The sequence below is a fragment of the Octopus bimaculoides genome, chromosome 2 (genome assembly GCF_046866305.1).
Source record: "Octopus bimaculoides isolate indiv1 chromosome 2, ASM4686630v1, whole genome shotgun sequence".
NCBI lineage: Eukaryota > Metazoa > Mollusca > Cephalopoda > Octopoda > Octopodidae > Octopus > Octopus bimaculoides.
In genome coordinates this window covers 187,550,565-187,572,641 of record NC_142929.1, presented here as the reverse complement: position 1 = coordinate 187,572,641, position 22,077 = coordinate 187,550,565, and the positions used below count along the sequence as shown (strand labels likewise).

At 36.1% G+C, this 22,077-nt stretch overlaps 1 protein-coding gene across 6 annotated transcripts in view; it reads right to left on the bottom strand.

The window, feature by feature from the left end:
- Positions 1-22,077, bottom strand: part of LOC106872595 (uncharacterized) — a 156,546-nt gene that overhangs the window by 3,395 nt on the left and 131,074 nt on the right. For 5 of the 6 annotated variants that reach the window (XM_089348191.1, XM_089348195.1, XM_089348196.1 and 2 more), the window contains 6 exons: positions 16,693-16,767; positions 12,206-12,268; positions 8,935-10,292; positions 7,266-7,311; positions 4,582-4,706; positions 2,005-2,078 (listed from right to left, as the gene is read on the bottom strand). In XM_089348191.1, the coding sequence (XP_089204317.1) occupies positions 2,005-2,078; positions 4,582-4,706; positions 7,266-7,311; positions 8,935-10,292; positions 12,206-12,268; positions 16,693-16,767 (1,741 nt within the window). The remainder of the gene's footprint in view (positions 1-2,004; positions 2,079-4,581; positions 4,707-7,265; positions 7,312-8,934; positions 10,293-12,205; positions 12,269-16,692; positions 16,768-22,077) is intronic. The other variant, XM_089348193.1, reaches the window with a different exon arrangement.

The following is a 22,077-nucleotide window of genomic DNA, read 5'->3' as shown; positions in this document are numbered from 1 at the left end:
TGGAACTAATGACCTTTTCCCCACTTGTGTCTCCCTACTGTTTAGAACTTTACATATTTCTGGATATTTGATTCCTGCTTACTGATGATCCCAATCTCCAACCTTTCAACTAATATTAACCCTTTCGTTACCAACCCGGCTGAAACCGGCTCTGACTCTGTAGTTCAAGTGTCTTGTTTTCATAAGTTTTGAATAAAAATCTTCCACCAAACCTTAGTCACAATTTAGGTTTCTAACACTAGCTTAATGATAACTAAGTTATTTTACTAAATTCTTTGTTATATTAAAAATAATTAAAAGAAACACAGAGCATTTCAAAATAAATACAGTAATGAAAGGGTTAACTAACAGTTTACAGAAAGCTACAGCTGACCATTGTTAATGTACACAGAATATCATTTACTGACATAAAACCAGTGTTGTATCTTTTGCAAATATACATATCTCTCAACGATTCAAGCCATCTAGCTTTACATCTGAGATTATCTGATTTAATATCTTCTATCAATCTGAAACCTGTAGCAGTCTTGGAAGACTTAATCTGGTCAAGAAGTGGGTTTCACTATGTTGCAAGTGCATGGAAGAAAAGATTGAACAAACTGTTTGATTTTATGAAAGGCAGTTCATAAAATACTGTAAACTAATTAGTGTTTTTGGTAACTTTTAATATGAGATAACTTTCTCTAAGAAAATTACTATTTTCAAATCTCACGAGAGATATTCAGCAACGGTACTTTGGAGTAAAGATTGTTTGCCAACATAACTAGCCAACAATTATTCTGTGCTGATGAAGGGAAATAACCCAGAAATTGCGATACATGGATATTGTTTTGAGCTGAGTGGGGGTGCTAGATTCCCTTGTTTGAAAATATGACACAGATTGTGAAATATAGCCAGCTGGAGACGATGTCTCCTGGGGCTAAATTACAGCAACATTTGTCCTAACCCAGGACTGCCATGTTATGTTGGCAAACAATCTTTATTCCAAAGTACTGTTGCTGAATATCTTTCGTCGTGAGATTTTAAAATAGTAATTTTCTAATTTATAGATCAGTGACTAGTTGTCACTTTGAAAAGTATATATTTTGAATGGGAATTTGACAGCACCACCTATAGCCGAACAATTATTCTGTGCTGATGAAGAGAAATAACTCAGAAATTGCGATACACGGATATTGTTTTGAGCTGAGTGAGGGTGCTAGATTCCCGTTTGAAAATATAAGAACACAGATCGTGTCGTATAGCCAGCTGGCTATACAACATTGTCTCTTGGGGCTAAACAGCTAAATTGACAAAACCATTGTCTCTTGAGGCTAAATTACAGCAACATTCGTCCTAAACCAGGACTGCCATGTTATGTTGACAAACAATCTTTACTCCAACTTTCTCTAAGTCTGTAATCTGATATTCAATCCAAATTACTGTTTCAGTTATTTAATTTCTTGAACTATCCTACAGAACTGTGATGCATAACAATGAAAGAAAAATAATCCATTCTATTTAAATATTAATCACTTTAACGTCATGGACTACCACATAATCACAAAGGATAGTTTGAAGCTGACATGTCAGTTTCAAATCTTATTCAGCTAACATCTACACATTATCTATTTATTGATCTATCCTTTCAACATATAGATACTATGTATCTTATCAACATTAATCCAGTCAACATATGCACTGTGTCCCTCAATTCAACATTTACAGTGTTTATATATGTGAATAAGATTCACAAACTGTGCCTATATAGTCTACATCAATATACTACCAACAACTACACACTATCTCTCTATACAGTTAACGTCTACACACATTACATATGCATAAAATCAACAGCTACTCACTGTGCCTATCTATAAAGTCAACATCTACACATTACCTATCTATATAGTAAACATCTATACTCTATCTCTCTATCAACTGGTCAACAGGTACTACAAAAATCATATCTAAATCAAGAGGTTAGTTTTATCAAGTACAACAAGATCTTGAAATATCACCTACCTCTGCCTCCGATAAGCATTAAACTTTTCTGACAGGAACAGATTATAATACTGAAGACCACCTGGAATTTTCTGCTGAAAAAGAAGGAAATATAGAGAATATTACTTTTATTGTGTTCATCTATATGGGATTAACTATTTCTCCAATCAGACTTCAATTTTTCACAAAAGACCACATTATTGATTTACAACCTGAAATACTTGACTGAAATCTGAGATTATCTGATCTAATATCTTCTATCAATCTGAAACCTGTAGCAGTCTTGGAAGATTGAATCTGGACAAGAAGTGGGTTTCACTGTGTTGCAAGTGCATGGAAGAAAAGATTGAACAAACTGTTTAATTTTGGATTTGGTCAGTGGAGAAGAGACTTGGTATATCAGATGGATTAGGGTAGAGTTTAGTAATAAAGTAAGTGTTATTTATAAAGAGATGCAAATTGTATATCTTTATGGAACAGCAAAATATATTCTCCCTCAGTACAAAATTATCTCATTTGTAACTCTACTTACTTTTACAAAATCAAGAAGAGTTTTAAGAAAATTCATAAAGAAATAAGAAAACTATAGCACAAATTCCAAGAAAACTGTGGTCTCCAAGAAAACAACTCCAAAACGTCTTACATATATTCTTCCCTATGATACTTATAAAGGCATTCTATTGGATGAACCTGTGGTTTGTTTGAGCAACCATTGCAATAAAAGTGTGTTAACTTTCTTGGTGGCGCTATCACACACAACTGTCAGGATTTTTTAAAAATATCCTGAATGAATGAAATTTTTGTGCCTATGTGACCGAATATCGAAATTTTATCTAATTGAATATGTATTTTTAAAGTATTTGCTAACGACGATATTTTTATCAGGAGCAAACGTTATTAATCCCTCGAAAATCTTTGTACACAAAGCACAATAAACTCCTCTACTCCAATCAAGTAAAGTTTCTTTAATTTTGATAATCTTCATAAACAAAATATTAACATGCTTATTTACGTTCACAGAAAGTCAAAAATAGTTATTCCCCTTTGTAGCACTTCAGCTGGCGTAAAACGTTGGTAAACGAAATAGGACAGTGTGCTGCATATCTTTCAGCGAAAGACCAGTTGTATCAAACTGTATGGAGAGTCACAGCTTAGATAATCTTAACTTCAATTATTAAGTGCCGAACACTATTAATTTCATTTGTACAGAGCACACAACAAAAAGACATTTAAGAATAAAATTCACGAAAGAAAACCTATTAAAAATCTATTTTAACAACGGTTAAGATATATAAAATACCACAAAAACGATCTAAAGAAACTGAAAAAAACCTTTAATGTGTATTTCAATAGATATTCTGTTGTAGTTTAGTTTCTCGGTTTTATCTTATCTCTACGGTACTCTATTTTATTTGATCTGTCGATTTGAATAATACGTTATGTCAAGAATAAATAATCGGGTATCGATGTGAGGGAGGCAAATCTTGTTTAACAGTAGATGGAAATATTGACAATTTTTAAAATTGGATATGTAGAAACTAGTCTTTTTCTCTTTTGAAATTAAGTTTCTAAATCTCTTCACTTTTGTATCTAGGTATTTAAAATTTCAGTCTTAAATCTTTTACTTTATTAAAACTTTCACTCAGTTACATTCTACAGCCCACTGGCTCTGCTATAAGAATCCTTGCCCTTCTGTGAGCCATAGCATATTCAAACCCATTCTGCCTCACCCAATCTTTCTTTCCAAAAGACACAACTCTGAAATTTTATCATTGCTTACATTCTCCTTCGATTATACAAGATATATAAAAATCACAGGAGGAGATCTGTGATGAGAATGAAATTAAGAGTTTCTTATGATTTACTGTGTAGCTTGTGTTCAGCTCTGATCAGGCAAATCCATGGCAGTGAAGGTTATTCAAATGAGTAATCACAATGATATATTCACTGTTCTAGATATAAAATGTCACTTCCTGCCAACGAATTATATTGTACATTCCAGCATGCATGATGGATCATAGAGTGTGCAGTAAATGGGCCACACCATAAACTGTTATTCAATTCTAGAATGGCTTTGATGGCTGCTACAGTTTGAATAATTTTAAGGCACATTTTTTAAAGTCAAATGGCTTGACCTGCCTCTGATAACTCAACAATCAATAGGGGTAGCTTTCTGCTTTACTGACACAAAGTAAGGTACATGATCACTCAGGTATCAAACAAAGGTTTGAACTCATACCACTTGAACTACTACATCACTGCCACAGTTAATATTGGTTTCAAATTTTGGCATAAGGCCAGCAATTTCTGGGAACCAGACAAGTTGATCACATCGACCTCAGTATGCAACTGGTACTTTTATTTATCCATCCTGAAAGGCAAAATTAACTACAGCAGAATTTGAACTCAGAACATAAAGACAAACGAAATTCTGCTAAGTATTTTGCCCTGCATACTAATGGTTCTACCAGCTGGCTACCATATACTGCCACAGTTAATATTACAAAACCTCAACATTATATGTCAACTAACGTCTCTGATCAATTTACTTACTATTAAGTGAGCTGAGAATAATTATTAGTATGTGACTGTACTTACTGGTTGTTTGATCTCACCCTTTGGTGCAGGTTTACTATCAATAACTTTTCCTGAATCTTTGATCACTGGCAAGCATTTTGTATATCTGACATGTCCCACAATTTCTGTTGGGTGTTTTTCTTGAACTATAAGAAGTAAGCATACATAATACATAAAGTTATGAGATGCATTCCAGAAGGTTTGAGACTTTTTAGAAGCAGTTTTAACTGCCTTAGGTTATTGTAATTTTAGTATATTATTATTATTATATATCTAATAAGCTGACATGCCAACTTTTATTCCAGAGTGAAGGAGATGGCTGTAACAGAACTTTGAACACTCTCTGCAAAACACTGCTTATCACAGCTGACTAGTTTGTAGAATGTAGTCAAGACATGAACACAATTTGGAAAAGTACTATGCAATAAAATTTCATGTTAAATTGGGCAAAAACACAACAGAAACTTATGAAATGTTCCATACTGCTTATTGATTAACTTGTGTGAGCCAAGCATCTGTTTTTTTGTTGGCACAGTTGAGAGGAGGTGTGGGAGGGAGAGGGACATTAAAACATCAGAGCTAGTTGAGAAAATTCAGTTTTCTGGATGAAGACAGTCATGTGCCTATAAAGACAATAAGTATAAAGTTTGAAGTTGGTGCTGGTGCTGTACACAGAATTATTCATGAAGATGTGATCAGGCACAAAACTTGTACAAAGTTTGTTCTCATTCCCAGGGTGCTTAGTGAAGAACTGAAGGAAAGACATGTTGGTGACAACAGGGAGATGATTGGGCTCATTACCTCTATTCCAAGAGTACTTGAGTCTCTGGTGACCTGTAACAAAAGCTGGAGTAACTGTTATGATTGAGACCAAGAGACAGAGTATCTAATGGAAGCATCCTGGCTCCCCTAGACCTAAGAAGGCCAGGCAAAGCAAGTCCACTGAAAAGCTCATGATGATCTTTTTTGACGGGAGAGGTACATCTGCATCCACTGGGTTTCCTCTGACCAGATGATTAACAAACAGTACTTTGAAGAGGTTTTGAGGGAATTAGGAAAAGATTTCATTGCAAAAGGCCCAGAGCTCTTCCACTTGACTGAGTGTCACCTGCAACAGGACAATAGACCAGTCCCCAATTCCACCTTGGTAACCAACTACTTGACAGAGATGGGCATCAAAATTGTCCCTCACCCTCCTGACAGTTCAGACCTTGCTTCCTATGACTTTTGATTGTTCTTCAAGCTGAAGGAGAACCTCAAGGGCTGTCAATTTGAAAATAGTGAAAGGTTGAAGGCTGTGATAGGGGTCCTGGACTCTTTCACTCTGGAGACCTTCACAAAGTGACTGAAGCAGCACAACAAATGTAAATTAAGTCAGAGAATTCTACTTTAAAGAGATGAGAATTTTGTATTTCTTTGTAATTAATACGTCTTTCCTGAAAAAGTTTCAAAACTTCCAGAATGCACCATGTATATATTGCTAACTTTTTATTTAGACATACAAGATGTTAACTCTCGTCTTTTTTCATACCTCATGCCAAAACTTGCACTTTGGATAGAAGCTATCTTCATTCAACAATGAATATCTGAAACAACTTCCTAAAACTGAATAAACTGCTTGGAATTTTATGTTGATGACAGCAGACAAAATTGGCCCATCAGTTGCTTGTTGGCCAATGGCATTCATGATTGATGCTGAAAATATCTAATGCCATAAACCTTCTAAACTACAGCAAGCCAATTGTATATCCAAATGTCGAAGCAAATATATGAAGTAGAGTTAATTATTAGGCTAAATAAACAACATCTGCCATGTGTGTTATGAGTTACGCCTCACTAGTCTCACTGACTTGACCCAACTAAGTCATTCTACTTTGTAATATGGTTAATTTTCTCAATTCCAACAAATCACTGGCATGTATTTGATGGACCTTAGCAAGGTGAAAGTTAAAAACGATAGGGTCTGGACTTTTAATATAAGGAATGCCTTCAAATCAGGCATTCTACTATTTGTGCCACTCCATACATATTTGCATCTCAGGGCAGGAGATGACAAGACCAAATGTTAAACTGCTGGTGTAGGAGATACAAGTTCATGCATCTTTTAACTTTGATCTTGCAGATACACGGCCAAAGACATTCGATTTGTGACCACCCTAACGTTTTTGTAATTCTAAGAGTACATCGTTTGATATTCAGGTTTTTGGTTTACTTTTAGTCTATTTTACAGGAGTGATTTGGTTGCTATATTTTGCATGTGAAGTGACTGTATAGAGGTTTTACTCATTGCACTGCATTGACTCACACAAATTTATATCCTCTACATTGTGTCCTTTGGTAAAAATCATTGACTTCTAAACTGTCCCACTCAGCTACGCCTTACTGGAAATTTCACTCAGGTACAAAAGTCACAGATGTCATGACAAGGTGGATGGACATACACTAGTTGTGGATGGTAGCTAGAATACAGGTGGGTGATGGTCGGATAGGCATGCAATGGAAGTAGATAGTAGTGACAACAGAGGTGGGTGATGATGGAATGAACATATGGTGTTACTAGATGTAGATATATAACACCATAGTACTAGCTAGAGAGATCTACACATGTAGAAAGAATATTTAAACTGAAGTTTTTACAGTTACTCTCATTATTGATGATGTTGTTGATGATGATGGTGATGATATAAATTAAAAACTCTAATTACTTGTTTCTTCATATACGCCTTTATACTTCTTCATGGTCTCTGATAACTGGAATAAAAACAATTCAAGATGGATTACAATATAGCAATAAGGATTGTAGCATAGTGAAGGTGGTGATTCTGCTGCAATATCTTGTAGTGTAGTGGTAGTAGTGGTGATGGTTTTGTAGCATAGTGGTTGTGGTGGCTGCAGTATAATGGTAGTTGGTAAAGTGTAATGATGTTTATTCTAGTATAGTGGTAGTGGTTGCAGTATTGTGGTGGCAGTTGTTGTAGTATGGTGATGTTGGCGGTAGTGTAGTTGTAGTGTTGTAGTTCAGTGTTTGGTATAACAGTGGCTATATAGCGGGTGTAGTTCCACAGAAATTGAAACAAATGTACTGATTGGATTAGCCTTTTGAATACGAAGCGAGTGCAACATGTCAAGAAGTTCAAACAAGCTTTCACAGTGAACCATAAGCAGATGGCACCATCAGTAGGAATAATGATGATTTTGTTTACAAACAGTGAATACATGTCAAGTTGAGATAAAATACAAACTCATTCATACAAATATATGCATGCACACATACACATGCATGCACACATACACATGCATGCACACACACACACACACACATGATGAGCATCTTCAGTTTCCATCTACCAATCTTATTATTAATAAGGTGGTAAACCAGTAGAATTATTAGTACATCAAGCAAAATGCTAAGCAGTATTTCTTCTGACTCATTAGACTCCAAGTTCAAATTCCACCAAGGTTGACTTTGCCTTTCATCCTTTTGGGGTTAATAAATGCCAGTTGAGTATTAGGGTCAATATAATCAACTATCCCACTTCTTCAAAATGTCAGGTCTTGTGCCTCTATTAAAATTATTATTATCATTATTATTATTATAATTATTTAAGGTGGTGAGCTGGCAAAGTCGTTGGTGCGCTGGGCAAAATGCTTAGTGGTATTTCGTCCATCACTACGTTCTGAGTTCAAATGCCATCCAGGTTGACTTTGCCTTTCATCCTTTTGGAGTTGATAAACTAAGTACCAGTTGTGTACTGGGGTCGATGTAATTGACTTAACCCTTCCCCCAAAATTTCAGTGCCTACAGTTGAAAGGATTATTATTATTATTATTATTGAGTGACACTGGGGTAAAATATATGAAGCCCATTATACCCATCATGACTACCCGTCTGATAAGGGTACACCAAGCACATGCTTCACAACCATATGTGCGTGACATGGTGATCTCATATCAAGATAAACAGCGCATGACCTTGCAGGTGGGGCCCAGTTAGAATTTTCTTCAGGTTGAGTAGCCCATCATGCTCAAAAGGTTTGTTTAATGATGTTGAGCAAAATACCAATGTTTCCAAGGGTGAATTATTCAAGCCCTAAAGAATTCCTCTCAACATATGGCTATGATGCTCCCCCACTACTTCTGCTCATGATCAGAGATGCACATATCGTCAGCCACTAAGGGTCATGCTCAACTGGTTATGGTCAAACAACTGACAAGCAAATCTGTGGTATTAAGCACAATATTTGCTGTAGCCCATCTTTTATGCCAAGACAAAACAATGTACATGATAACACTTTCACTCAATTAAGATCAGAAGCCATGAGAGCCACTACCTGGTATTGTTATTATTATTATTATTATTAATGCTATACTTACAGGCTTTTTTATCTTTTTGGAAAAAATCTTCTCTCGTTCTATCAACAATTGGGTCTCCCTTTGAGGATTAAATATTGCCTCATCACAAAGTGATGGATATAGTTCTTTTCCATATAATGTAAATGACTCTCTTCTTACAGATGTAAAAGATCTTTTGGGAGATGCTTTTACCAAATACTTGATCCTAGGTAATTTTATTTTATCTTTAGGTTCTTTAGCACTACCAAATGACTTTTCCCATGTCACTCTATATAGCTCATCACTCATTGGAGCTAACTGGACATCGTCTATATATTTCAATCTTTCCATTGCTTTCTTGTGTTTTAATTCATGTTGAGCTCTACTGAATTGCTGATAGTCAAGTAAATATGGTGATATTGAAGATGGCATTACTGCTTTTATTGAGCTCATGTCTGCATCACTCCTAGCAACTAACTTTTCAGGAGTCCGAGATTCCATTGAATATTCCTCAGATGAAGGCTTCTTTTTTGTTTTCCTTTTGATCTGTTGTTCTAAGTCAAGCAACCACTCATCATCAGAAATTTTCTTTCCACGTTTCTTTGAAACTTTATCCTTCCTTGTAAATTCAGCTCCAGGCTCCAATATTAATCCTTCTGTTAGCTCTTCTAAGCTTAATGCTTCTTCTTCTTCTTTTTCACTTTCACTTTCCTCTTCACTAAATATTTCTTTCATCTGGTCATCTTTTCTGCCCATTTCCCTCATTTCTTTCCTCCATTCCAAATCTAATTGTTTCCTTAACAATTGTTCTTGTTTCTCAGCAATTAGGTGTTGCCATTCTTTGTCTGAGTAATTTTTGTCTTCTGAAATTGGTAGGAATTTCTCTTTTAATAAGGGTGGCATCAAGGAGCTCGGTGGTTTTCTTACTATTGCTTCATAAGGTTTTTTCATTGGAAAACTTGGTTTAAATTCTTCATCTTTTTCATGTGGTTTATCAGATAACGTAACTAATCTAATATTAGCCAGAGCAGATATTGATGGCTCCATTGATTCAAACACAGGATTCTCTTTATGTTGAGCCCACATTTTATACCTTTCACATGCCATTGCTCTTTCTTCTGAAGCTGAAACTATCCGTTCTGATTCTTTTACCCACTTAGCATCTGTAAGTGCTGCTTCTCTCTTTTTCTGTTTTGTCATGAGGTCATAGATCAGTTTACGATTTTTTTGAATCGTCAACTTAATTTCCTTTCTACTGCCTTTTGTTTTAATAAGGTTACGTAATTCCATTTCACTTTCTGATAAAAGTTCAGCAATCTCTTCCAAGGGTTCTAGATCAACACTTCCCTTACCAGGAACCCGTTTTTTTGATGGCATCAAACTCTCTATTTCCTCATCTTCTGCAATGTAAATCAAAGTTTATACAAGTGTAAACTATTTGTGATATAAACCATTGTTAATGTAATCAGTTGATGATGTGGGACATTGTTAATATAAAGCCAATTGTAATATAAAGCCAATTGTAATATAAAGCCAATTGTAATATAAAGCCAATTGTAATAGAAAATATAGTTGAGAAAGCAAAACACATGATTATACTTAGATCAATCATATGTACAATATTTGGTCAACAAAATGAAACAACACTAATGGTATCAAACAATACATTAGATCCCTCATGAACTATGTCAAGCCTACTTGGACCCCCAGTTTTTCTGTAGCATACCTCAATAAATTATGAACAACATACAAAATCACTTCATACATAATCAAAGTTTATGTACAAACCAGTTACACAATGAATGAAAATATTAAAAAAAGTGAACAGTTTGCTGTTGTAACTTCAGACACCATAGTTCGTTCTGCTAGCCATGGAAAACTAGACCTGATAGAGAAAAACTGAAATTATATTTGTATTTAGGAGGCAACATCACTTAAGAATTCGTTGAAATATTCCAGGCACCAGATAAAACATTTTTTTTGTTGCCCATCATTGGATCTCTGAACTCCCACAGCAATTTTCAGTTTCTTTTCTTTTATTCTTTTTCTAAAGCTTGGTTTGAATCCTTCAAAATTACTTGTTGCATATTTTTCATACATGTACCCATAATCAGTTTGTCTGCGATCATATAATCTCCATCCTTGAATCTACAGTCTATTGATTCCTATTTTAATTCTACCATAAAAACATCATGTTATCAGTAAATATTAAACCTCTACAACACAATGCATTAACCGATTTAAACATTTATTAACCATCAGGTCCATCGATGAAATACTTTAATTTCATTGGTTAATTTGCTTAGATACAAGTCTATATGAGGTGCATTAAAAAAGTGTCCACCTTTATTTGTTCCTGCTAAAACTAATACCATTTGGGAAAAATCATTCAGGTAGGAAGTGATGCCAACCTTCCCACACGTGCATGAAAATTTTCATGTCAGTAGGCCACGTCAGTTCCTGGCTGTTATGCCTTGAGTACAAATATGTAGTACATGCTCACTGGATTTTCATTTCTATACAAGATGACTAAATGCATCGAACAGAAGCCATAAACCCATGCCTCATCACCAGAGATTATAATGTTTCTAAAGCCTGAGTCATAGTTTACTCAGTCCAGTATGTCCTGAGTGATTTCCATGTGGAGTTGTTTCTGCTGCTCCACCAGCATCTTCAGGACAAATTTCCTCTGCTAAAGGTACACAAGAGCCAGGTAGTGGTTTCAAACTGACCAATATGTTCCTACAGCACAAAGATGGGGGAATCACTACACCATGTATGACTCATCCTGAATTCTCAACTTATCTCCATACAATGTTATGATTATCTCACACAGCATACCCCCCCTCGTTCTACACTTTCCTCCATACAACATGTAAAGGCAAATATCAGACAACATATTCTGACATCTATATGACCCCCACCATACAATATACTTGGGTTACCATATGCCTTAACTTCTACATAACACCCCATACATGTTTTGTCTATAGCACATGACATTCTCTCACTAATATACTCCACCCCATGCAATATATTTTGACTATCATTCACAGTATACCCTAATTTCTACACTATGCTCTACATTATACTTTCTAAATGTTACTCCTCAGTCCTGGCGACATCTGCTACATCTCTTTACCATATATAACATACCATTAGAGGATATTATAACCATAAAAATGAAAATCTGCTCAAACATAGAATTTTCTGAAAGGTAAAAATATTCTAAAATTTAATTGTGATTATATAAATTCTACCAAAATATATTACAATTTTATACATTCCAAGACAGTATACTATAAAAATATACCTTTTTCTTTTGATTTTGCTTTTTCTTTTTTGAGTGGCTTTCTTGGTATTTGTGGTGCAGCACCTATTAACAAACACAATGCAATAATATTTCCAGTTGGGTTGATACCTACAGTTAAACAACTATACACATTTCTCTGGTCAATACGATTGATGTATGGCTCAAAACTAGTAGGTGCATTGCAATATTTGTCAGGGAAACATGAATTGCAAAGTCATTGAAACTTTTAGACTTGCAAGTATAGTTGGAAGCAGTAGATTATCCATTTTATGGTATCTGAAGAAATTTAATTGTAATGGTGAGAAGAGAGTACATTAATGAGGTTTTAAAAGATGGCATAAAATTGGTGGAGCTCAAACAAGTTAGCTGAGTTGAAGTACTAGAGGGTGCAGGATATTGGGGGGTGTTGGTGTGGTATTAGATATATCTGGGTTGTTCCAATGAGGCAGTGGTTGTATGTTCTAGTAGGTGGAGAGATAGAGTTTGGTATAGATTAGATTTGGAATTGAGAAAAAGACTGAGTTGAAGAGGGTTGAAGATTGCAAAAGATTTGGTTTCTGTACTGACAACATTGGTATGGGATGAGTGAAGAGAGAGAGAGAGCTATGAGGAAATGTGAATATTGAAGTCACTGGCACTGATAACTTTCGAGAGGGGGTGAAGTAAGTGAAATCTCCTCAATACAAGAGATGTGCTCAGGATTTGAGGAGTTAGGAGTATGACAGAGGACACAGATATATATGTGTGGATGCAAGGGAGGGAGACTTTAACCCAGAGTAACTGGAGGTCATTATTTTTGATATCTTAGTGAGAGAGGCACATGATAGGGAGTGGAGTCTATGTAAAGATAGACATCACTTTTCAGGATAAAGTCAGAACAAATAGTGTGACCTGAACAACTGACATGGTTTGGAGATATGGGTTTGTGACTCAGAGAGGAATATATGTGGTTTCCATGTAGGAGATCTAGATAGGGACAAATTACATGGATATTGGAGAAAAGGAGGGAAAATTGTCCAGAGGTTTACTAGTAATTGGCATTTCAAGGAAGAACAGAGGGCATTGCACACAGAAAGGGAAAGTATTTTTGCAAACATCCAAAAGCCCAATGGAATTCAACACCATTATAATCAGTAATATAGACTCTGTTGGTTCATACATTTGATATGTTAATTAACGGCGCATCTAAAATGCATGTCTCATTAAACAGCATCATCATCATTTAAAGTACATTTTCCATGCTGACCCAATTAAGCACAATGAATAGCCAACTTCATTAAAAATAAATGGGGAAATACCAGGAAAAATTACCACAAAACAGTGAACATTAATACCAAATATAAACTACAAATAAAACTAAAAGTAAAATGGCATATAGAGTAATTAACAGCATCAATAACATTTACATACCACATCCATGTCATGACAACATTCATAAATAAATTATTCATTCTACGTACCCTTATTGTATATTTTTGGAAAGTCAGCTATCAACAATCATGCACAAAAAAGAAATTTAATGAAAATACATGATGTTAATTCCTTCTTCCTATAAGACACCCCAAAAGTAATAATGAATTATATAAGACAGGGGTTTTCAAACTTTTTGACTTGTGGACCCCTTTATATTTCAGGCTTTACCTTAGGGACCCCCTTATAAACACTTATGAAATTTATACATAAATATTTGCTTAAAATAACATATATTTTTACATTTATTTATTTAACAGTATTTAACAAATAGGTTTATTGTCAATTAAAAGATTTCGGTTAAAAAACATATATAAAATCAAATTGCCCATAAAAAGTATTTGCTGTCCACGGACCCACTGTCTTGTCCTTGCGGACCTCCTGTGGTCTGTGGACCACAGTTTGAAAACCTCTGATATAAGACACCCCAAAGTAATAATGAATTATCTAAAAGCTCAGGACCAGACAAAATCACAATCATACTTCTAAAACAACCAGGGCCTGAAGACTGAGTAGGCACTAACACTGATGTGTACTCATGTGTACTCATGTGTACTCATGTGTACTCATGCTAAAACCGTTGAAATCTTAGAACCAGGAAGGTGGGGGAAAACTCATGACTTTAAGGCTTATCAAAAACTTCAGTAAAGGTACAATATCATACAGACCCAATGCCATCATGCAATCCTAAGCACACACCATCCTTGACATCATTAACCTATGTATCTCCATATCAAAATTACACAAAACAGATTCAGCCCATTACACGTAATCACCACAATAGTCACAAACCTAACAGAGAAGTTACATGATGTCTGCAACACAAAAAATATCTCACATGTATCATTCAAAATACTAATGACATCAGCAAAACTTTTGGTTCTATTCTCAGTTATCCACTCACTCGAAAAATAGCATCTTAAGAAACAACACATAACACTGTTTTTCACAAATTAACTATGAAGTCTCCAAGTCCAGTGTACAACAAAAAGCATTTCTAAAACTTGCAACTTCCAGAATGATGTCCTTTTGGGATCTGTTATCTCATCTGCACTTTTCAACCTACACTTACACAAGCTTTTCACACTTCAACAAAACATGTATGCACACTCATGGATAGGTGACATCATACTGATATCTTCCCACCATTTTCTCTAGACACTGCACCAACCCAAAATCAGTCACCAGGAAATCTGACTCTACAATATTACTCTACAATATTACTCTACAATATTACTCTACAATATTACTCTACAATATTACTCTACAATATTACTCTACAATATTACTCTACAATATTACTCTACAATATTACTCTACAATATTACTCTACAATATTACTCTACAATATTACTCTACAATATTACTCTACAATATTACTCTACAATATTACTCTACAATATTACTCTACAATATTACTAGCAGCTAGCAAATCCAAATTTTTTTTTGTGTGTGCCAATAACACTACAGAATATCAAATAAAATTAACCATCACATTCAACAATATAAGCATTTCACAACATACATCATCATCATTTAACGTGTGTTGTCCATGCTGGCATGGGTTGGACAGTTTGACCAGGGCTGGTAAGCTGGAAGCCTGCACCAGACTCCAGTCTGGTTTGACATGGTTTTCTACAGCTGGATGCCCTTCCTAATGCCAACCACTCCGAGAGTGTTATGGGTGCTTTTACATGCCACCAGCATGGATGCCATTTGCATGACACCAGTATCTGCCACAACTGTGATTTTGCTCGGTTTGATGGGTCTTCTCAAATTTTTGCTTGGCTAGATGGATCTTCTTTTAACATAAGTTAAAAATATTAGGACTTACACATATATCTATAGCATTCACAATACACCTAGAAGACAATACAGACAGCAAAATTCCACATCCTTTCGGGGTTGATAAATTAAGTACCAGTTGCATACTGGGGTTGATCTAATCGACTGGCCCCCTTCCCAAAAATTTCAGGCCTTGTGCCTAGAGTAGAAAAGAATACATTAGATCCATCGTGGTCCATTATAAGTTCTGCTTAGTCCTCAGTTTCTCCAAAGTATGCAAAGTAGTGCTCTTTTGTACCATCAGAATGTGCTCAAAGACAACACTCAAAGACCACCTATACACAAATGAAACAAAAGTACTAAAATAAAGGACCATTTGAATTTGCAAGGAGCACAGTTTGTTGTAACAGCAAACTTTAACTACAACAGACCCTGTCACTACATGAAAAACCACCTGTAAATAACCAAACACATATACAACATTTAAGACTAACACTGCTACACTATCATTAAAACACTGTCTTTTCCACTCACTCAAGACAAAAAACACTTAGGAACTGAAATAGTTATGTCAAGAACTTCATTGGACCCAAACATTACTGTACAAATACAGAAGAACAATAACCAAGTCCATCTTAGTCACCTCACTGCTAAAATCACTACCAGAATTTAAGAATGTACAGCCCTCTCTAGTGGGCAATGAAAAGAGAGTAAGTGGTTCAGGCTGTTATACTGCTTCCCATATGATTCATTACATGTTGAAGTATGCAACATGGTCCTCAGCTAGATAAAGGCATTACAACATATCTACTTGCTATACTGTGACTAACACTCACTATAAGCTCTCACTCCTACCCTACACCTTACATGATATGTTCTCAACCTTGCATTGCACCCAGCACACTCTGTAAAGTGGTTGGCATAAGTAAGGGCATCCAGCCATAGAAACCATGCCACAACAGACAATTGGAGTCTGAACAGCTCCCCAGCTGGCCAGCTCCTGTCAAATAGTCCAACCCATGCCAGCATGGAAAATGGATGTTAAATGCTGATGATGACATTCTCCAAACTACAGCACTATCATGCATAAGATTTCCTGAAAAATCAATTATGGATATTTCTGATATAAAAAAATATGCTGAGATTGAAATATAAATAGGGAAATTTTACTAAATATTACAAAATTTTACTAAATTACAAAAACTTCCAGTAGAATATAACATCAAATATACCTTGCACTGCAATTCCTTGACTTTCTCCAGACAGTGTTAGTGGTGATTGTGCATCTCTTTCTTTTATAATTGGAACTAAATAAATAGAAAATGATAACATTAACAGAATGTGTTATACTTGTAGTTATTAGTATTAGAAGAACGAGTGATTAATTCCTTATACAGGGTCTGGAGAGATATGATGGTGATTGCAAAAAGAAGTTCTTTCCTTCTCTTCTTCACCATACAAACCATATACTAGTTGATATACGACACATCAAATAATAAGCCCTATTTACAAAACTGTATACTATACATGCTCTAATTGCAACATTGCACACCACACATCATGACTAAATTTCTAACCTTTCCATCCACAATATACCAGATTTTGCACACAGTACACTTCACATGTCCTAATTGTTATCTTTTACTCAATACATCATATCCAATATGTGCCACCTGCACAGGAGCCAGTCCAGCTGCACATATATATATATGTGTGTGTGTATATATGTATATATGCACATGTGTAGGCATATGTCTGCCTATTCGAATATATATATATATATATATATATATACAGGGTGTGGCAGAAGTAGTGCCCCTTTGTATTTGAATTTTCTTGTTTCTAATTGAGTTATTTTCTTTTACTTCCTAAAACTTGTGTGATTTTTTTTTCATTAGTTTATTATTCGTTTGTTTAAGTAATGCAATAAGTTTGTGTTCAATAAAAAATTATTTAATAAACATTTACATACTATGAAAGTTATTAAATGCATAAGGGGCATTACTACTGTTGCACCCTGTATATGTATATATATATATATATATATATATATATATATATATATATATATATATATATATATATATATATGTATATGCATGTGTGTGTGTGTATTTATGTGTGTATATATATATATATATATATCGAGCGGGATCGTTGCCATTGCCCCTGGACTGGCTCATGTGCGGGCGACACATGAAATCTTTCGAGCGGGATCGTTGCCAGTGCCCCTGGACTGGCTCATGTGCGGGTGACACACGAGGTTTTTCGAGTGAGATCGTTGCCGGTGCCCCTGAGCTGGCTCTTGTGTGGGGTCTTCGTAGGATTTTCGAGCGAGATTGTTGCCAGTGACCCTGAACTGGCTCATGTGCGGGCGACACATGAAATCTTTTGAGCGGGATCGTTGCCAGTGCCCCTGGACTGGCTCATGTGCGGGCGACACATGAAATCTTTCGAGCGGGAGCGTTGCCAGTTCCCCTGGACTGGCTCATGTGCGGGCGACACATGAAATCTTTCGAGCAAGATCGTTGCCAGTGCCCCTGAACTGGCTCTTGTGCGGGGCCGTCGTAAGATTTTCGAGCGAGATCGTTGCCGGTGCCCTTGGACTGGCTCTTGTGCGGGTGACACGAGGTTTTTCGAGCGAGATGAGCGTGGCCGTTGCCAGTACCGCCTGACTGGCCTTCGTGCGGGTGACACGTAAAAGCACTCACTACACTCTCTGAGTGGTTGGCGTTAGGAAGGGCATCCAGCTGTAGAAACTCTGCCAAATCAGATTGGAGCCTGATGTAGCCATCTGGTTTCACCAGTCCTCAGTCAAATCGTCCAACCCATGCTAGCATGGAAAGCAGACGTTAAACGACGACGACGACGACGACGACGACGTTGAGGTCCATCAGAGCACACTGTTTAACTCTCTTTCATTTATCACAGTCCTCAATGCCAAAGCAGAGAGTTTAAGACTGGTTGTCTGTGGGAACTTTTTTATACTGATGACCTTGTTCTTAGTGCAGATTCTGTGAAAGACATGGAGAAGAAATTCCAGTCATGGAAGCAAAACATGGAATTGAATGACCTTAAAGTAAACTTAGCCAAGAGTAAAGTTATGCTAAACAGAAGAGAAAACAAGACACTGCAACCATCCAGGAAATGTGTCTGTATTCCATATACAGAAAAGTGATCAGTGCAAGCAATGGACTCCTAAGTAGTGTTGAGTTCACAACCAGGCCAACAGATATCCTTCATATCTGGCAAATACTTGAGAGCATTCAGCACAAAGAATCCTGGAAATGGAGTCTATCAACAGTTCAGGAGACTCCCTAGAAGTGGTCAATAGCTTTTGTTACCTAGGTGTTCTAATTAGTAGTAGAGTGAGTGTTCTGAAAGCAAAATAGCCAGAGTAAGTATGGGTGGGTAAAAAGTTCAAGGAGTTACTACCTCTGCTTGCTGACAACTAAATGTCTTTCCTTGCAGGTGAAGGGCAAACTGTTTGTGTGTGAAGTACAATGCTACATGGTAATGAGACCTCGACCAGTATGCAGATGATACGTGAAGGCTAGAAAAGAATGCAGTGAGCATGCTCCACTGAATTTGTAATGTTAGTGTCGATAAATGACTGTACAAATGATCTGAGAGAAAAACTGCATATAGCAGGAATTAGATGCACTTTGTAAGAGAGAACACTAAGATGATATTTGTATGTGATGTGCATGGATGATGATAGCTGCATAAAGAAGTGATGAGTACTAGAATTTGATGGAACCTGTGGAAGAAGAAAACCTAGGAAGGCATGGGACAAGGTGGTGAAAAATTGATTTCAAAATGCTGAAGCTCATTAAAGAGATGACAGGAGACTGCAATGATTGACAATATGCAATGCTGCAGAAAACCTGTTCTTTCAGGCAAACATGGCAGAGAGAACACTAACAAAGAAAGAGGCAAGGGTACTTTTGATGCATCAACTCACAGCTCTCCCACCTTACTCTTGAGATGTTTTAACTATATTCATCCTCTCCCCTCTCTGCTCACCCCTATGGTACATTCCAGTTTCATTATCTCTTACTCTCCTTATTATATTCATCTACCCTTCTCCCCCAGCCTCTTCCTGTCACCATCTTCTTCCAGAGCTTCTCTGTCACCTCAACACTCATCCCCCCCCCTCTCTGCACTCCACACAGAGAGACTGGACATCCACTCTTTTCCTTCAGTCTCTCCAGATCTTTGTCACCCTCCTTTCTTTCTCTGTCTCATGCCTCCTCCCTCACATTCCACCCATGTTCATTCCTCCTCTACAGCCCCATCGTCCTTCTACCTTGTTCCTCTCACTCTCTTTCCAACTAATCCCTGACACTACTCTTTCCCTTGTCCTTCCCCTACACCTCCTCTGTTCTTCATTAACAACTCTGTTACTCTCCTCACAACTATGTCCTCATAACAATAAACTTGTTCCTCTCGTCATACACCACCCTTTCATCACTTTATTTAAAATCTCCACCCTCTCATTTCTTCTTTCAGTATGGTAGTTCTTCAGTCTCGCCAACTACAAAGCACCTCATTAATGCTGGTACCATGAAAAAACACTCAGTACTTATTCTATCAGTCTCTTTTGCCAAACTGCTAAGTTACAGGGATGTAAACACACCAACACCAGTTGTCAAGTGGTGGAGGGGGGACAAACACCAACACAAAGACACACACACACACACATCAATATATATATATATATATATATATATATATATATATATGGTGGCCTTGTTTCAGTTTCCATCTACCAAATCCACTCACTTTGGTCAGACTGAGGCTATAGCAGAAAACATTTGCCCAAAGGTGCTGTGCAGTGGGACTGAACCCAGAACCATTTGGTTGGGAAGCAAGCTTCTTACCACACATATGTCATATAAATGTCATATAAATGTCATATAAATGCACCTATAAATGTCATAATCTGTCCAATGTATGCAACACAAGTCCAAATAATTACAAATACAATATACCTTGACTTTTATACTACGTCCCATTCAACATTTTCTGACATAAATATACCATGGCTTCCAAATTACACTCCATTACAACCAAGAGTATATATTGTGGGTGTGCTAGGTGAGTACTGCACACACAACCAAAATGATAAATCATAGATATTAAAGCTCACTAAGTAATATAATCATGAACCATAGAGGAGAAACTAATTTTTCTATTTCTCTTATAAAATGTTATGGTAGTTGTTTTGTCCGAGTACTGCATGGTCTATGCCATTCTCTATGACACTAGGTGAATGGTGGGATAATGGGAAGGTAACAAAAATAAGGACCAACAGGTAATCAGCATTCCACCTGCATGCATCCTGTGTTTGTTTGTTTTCATAGTAAGATGTTGGATGTAAAAATTTGTTGAAAATTCATTAACCAAAACTGATTTTCTGTATAACAGTTCTGTCCTTGCAGTTTCATTATATAGTGTTGTAACTTATTTTCAAATCTAATCATACACAGAAACAATGATTAAGTCAAGTCCAAGTTCTTACCTAATCTTCATAGGTTTATAAAATCTCAGGAAGAGATAGAGTAGTAACATATACTTAACAGTAGATGAGTTGCCACATCAAAGTGGCAGTTGAATGTTACTACTAATTTAACCCCAGGCAGATTGTCTGCCAGCTGGTTTTCAATGCAGAACGTTGCATAGAAAACCAGCAAAATATCTCATTACAATTCACCTGCATTTAGCAGCTCTGACTTGTCACTCACTTCCACTATATGTTTGTTGTTTTAATTTCCCTTGACCAGATTGATCAATGTGAAACACAATGCATTTTGTTATATGCAAGATAAGATTAGTTAAGTGTTAAGAAAACAAAATGAACTTCAAAATACAGAAGACAAACAGAACCACTAAGTAGAAACATTACAGTAAGAAAGTAGAAACATTACAGTAAGAAAGTAGAAACACTGTTGGATAATTTGGAAAACTTCAAACTATTTTGTAAAGCATTATGTGACAAATGCTAAAAAAAAGAGAAACAGAATGATTCCAGCTCATGTTGATTGATTTAGAAAGTAAACCTTATAAAATGAAACAAATTCAGCAGCTTGAAATGTTAAAGTGTTACTCACAAGAAAATGTATTTATACAAAGACTTGCAGCATTCTATCTATTGATATTTACTGTTATAGACAACTTGTCATACAACATATTCAGACTACCATCTGTATATTAAATATGCAGAACGTTTCTGGGGAACTTCCCTCAGTTCTATTCTTGATATACATAATTTATATCAATACATTCCTGTATATATATATATATATATATATATATATATATATATATATATATATATATCACTACACTCTCTGAGTGGTTGGCGTTAGGAAGGGCATCCAGCTGTAGAAACTCTGCCAAATTAGATTGGAGCCTGGTGTAGCCATCCGGTTGCACAAGTCCTCAGTCAAATCGTCCAACCCATGCTAGCATGGAAAGCGGACGTTAAACGATGATGATGATGATATATACTAGCAGAGATACCTGGCCTTGCTCAGTGTTAAAATGGCCTAGTTTTTTTTTATTGTTTTACTTGTTTCAGTCATGTGACTGCAGCCATGCTGGAGCACCACTTT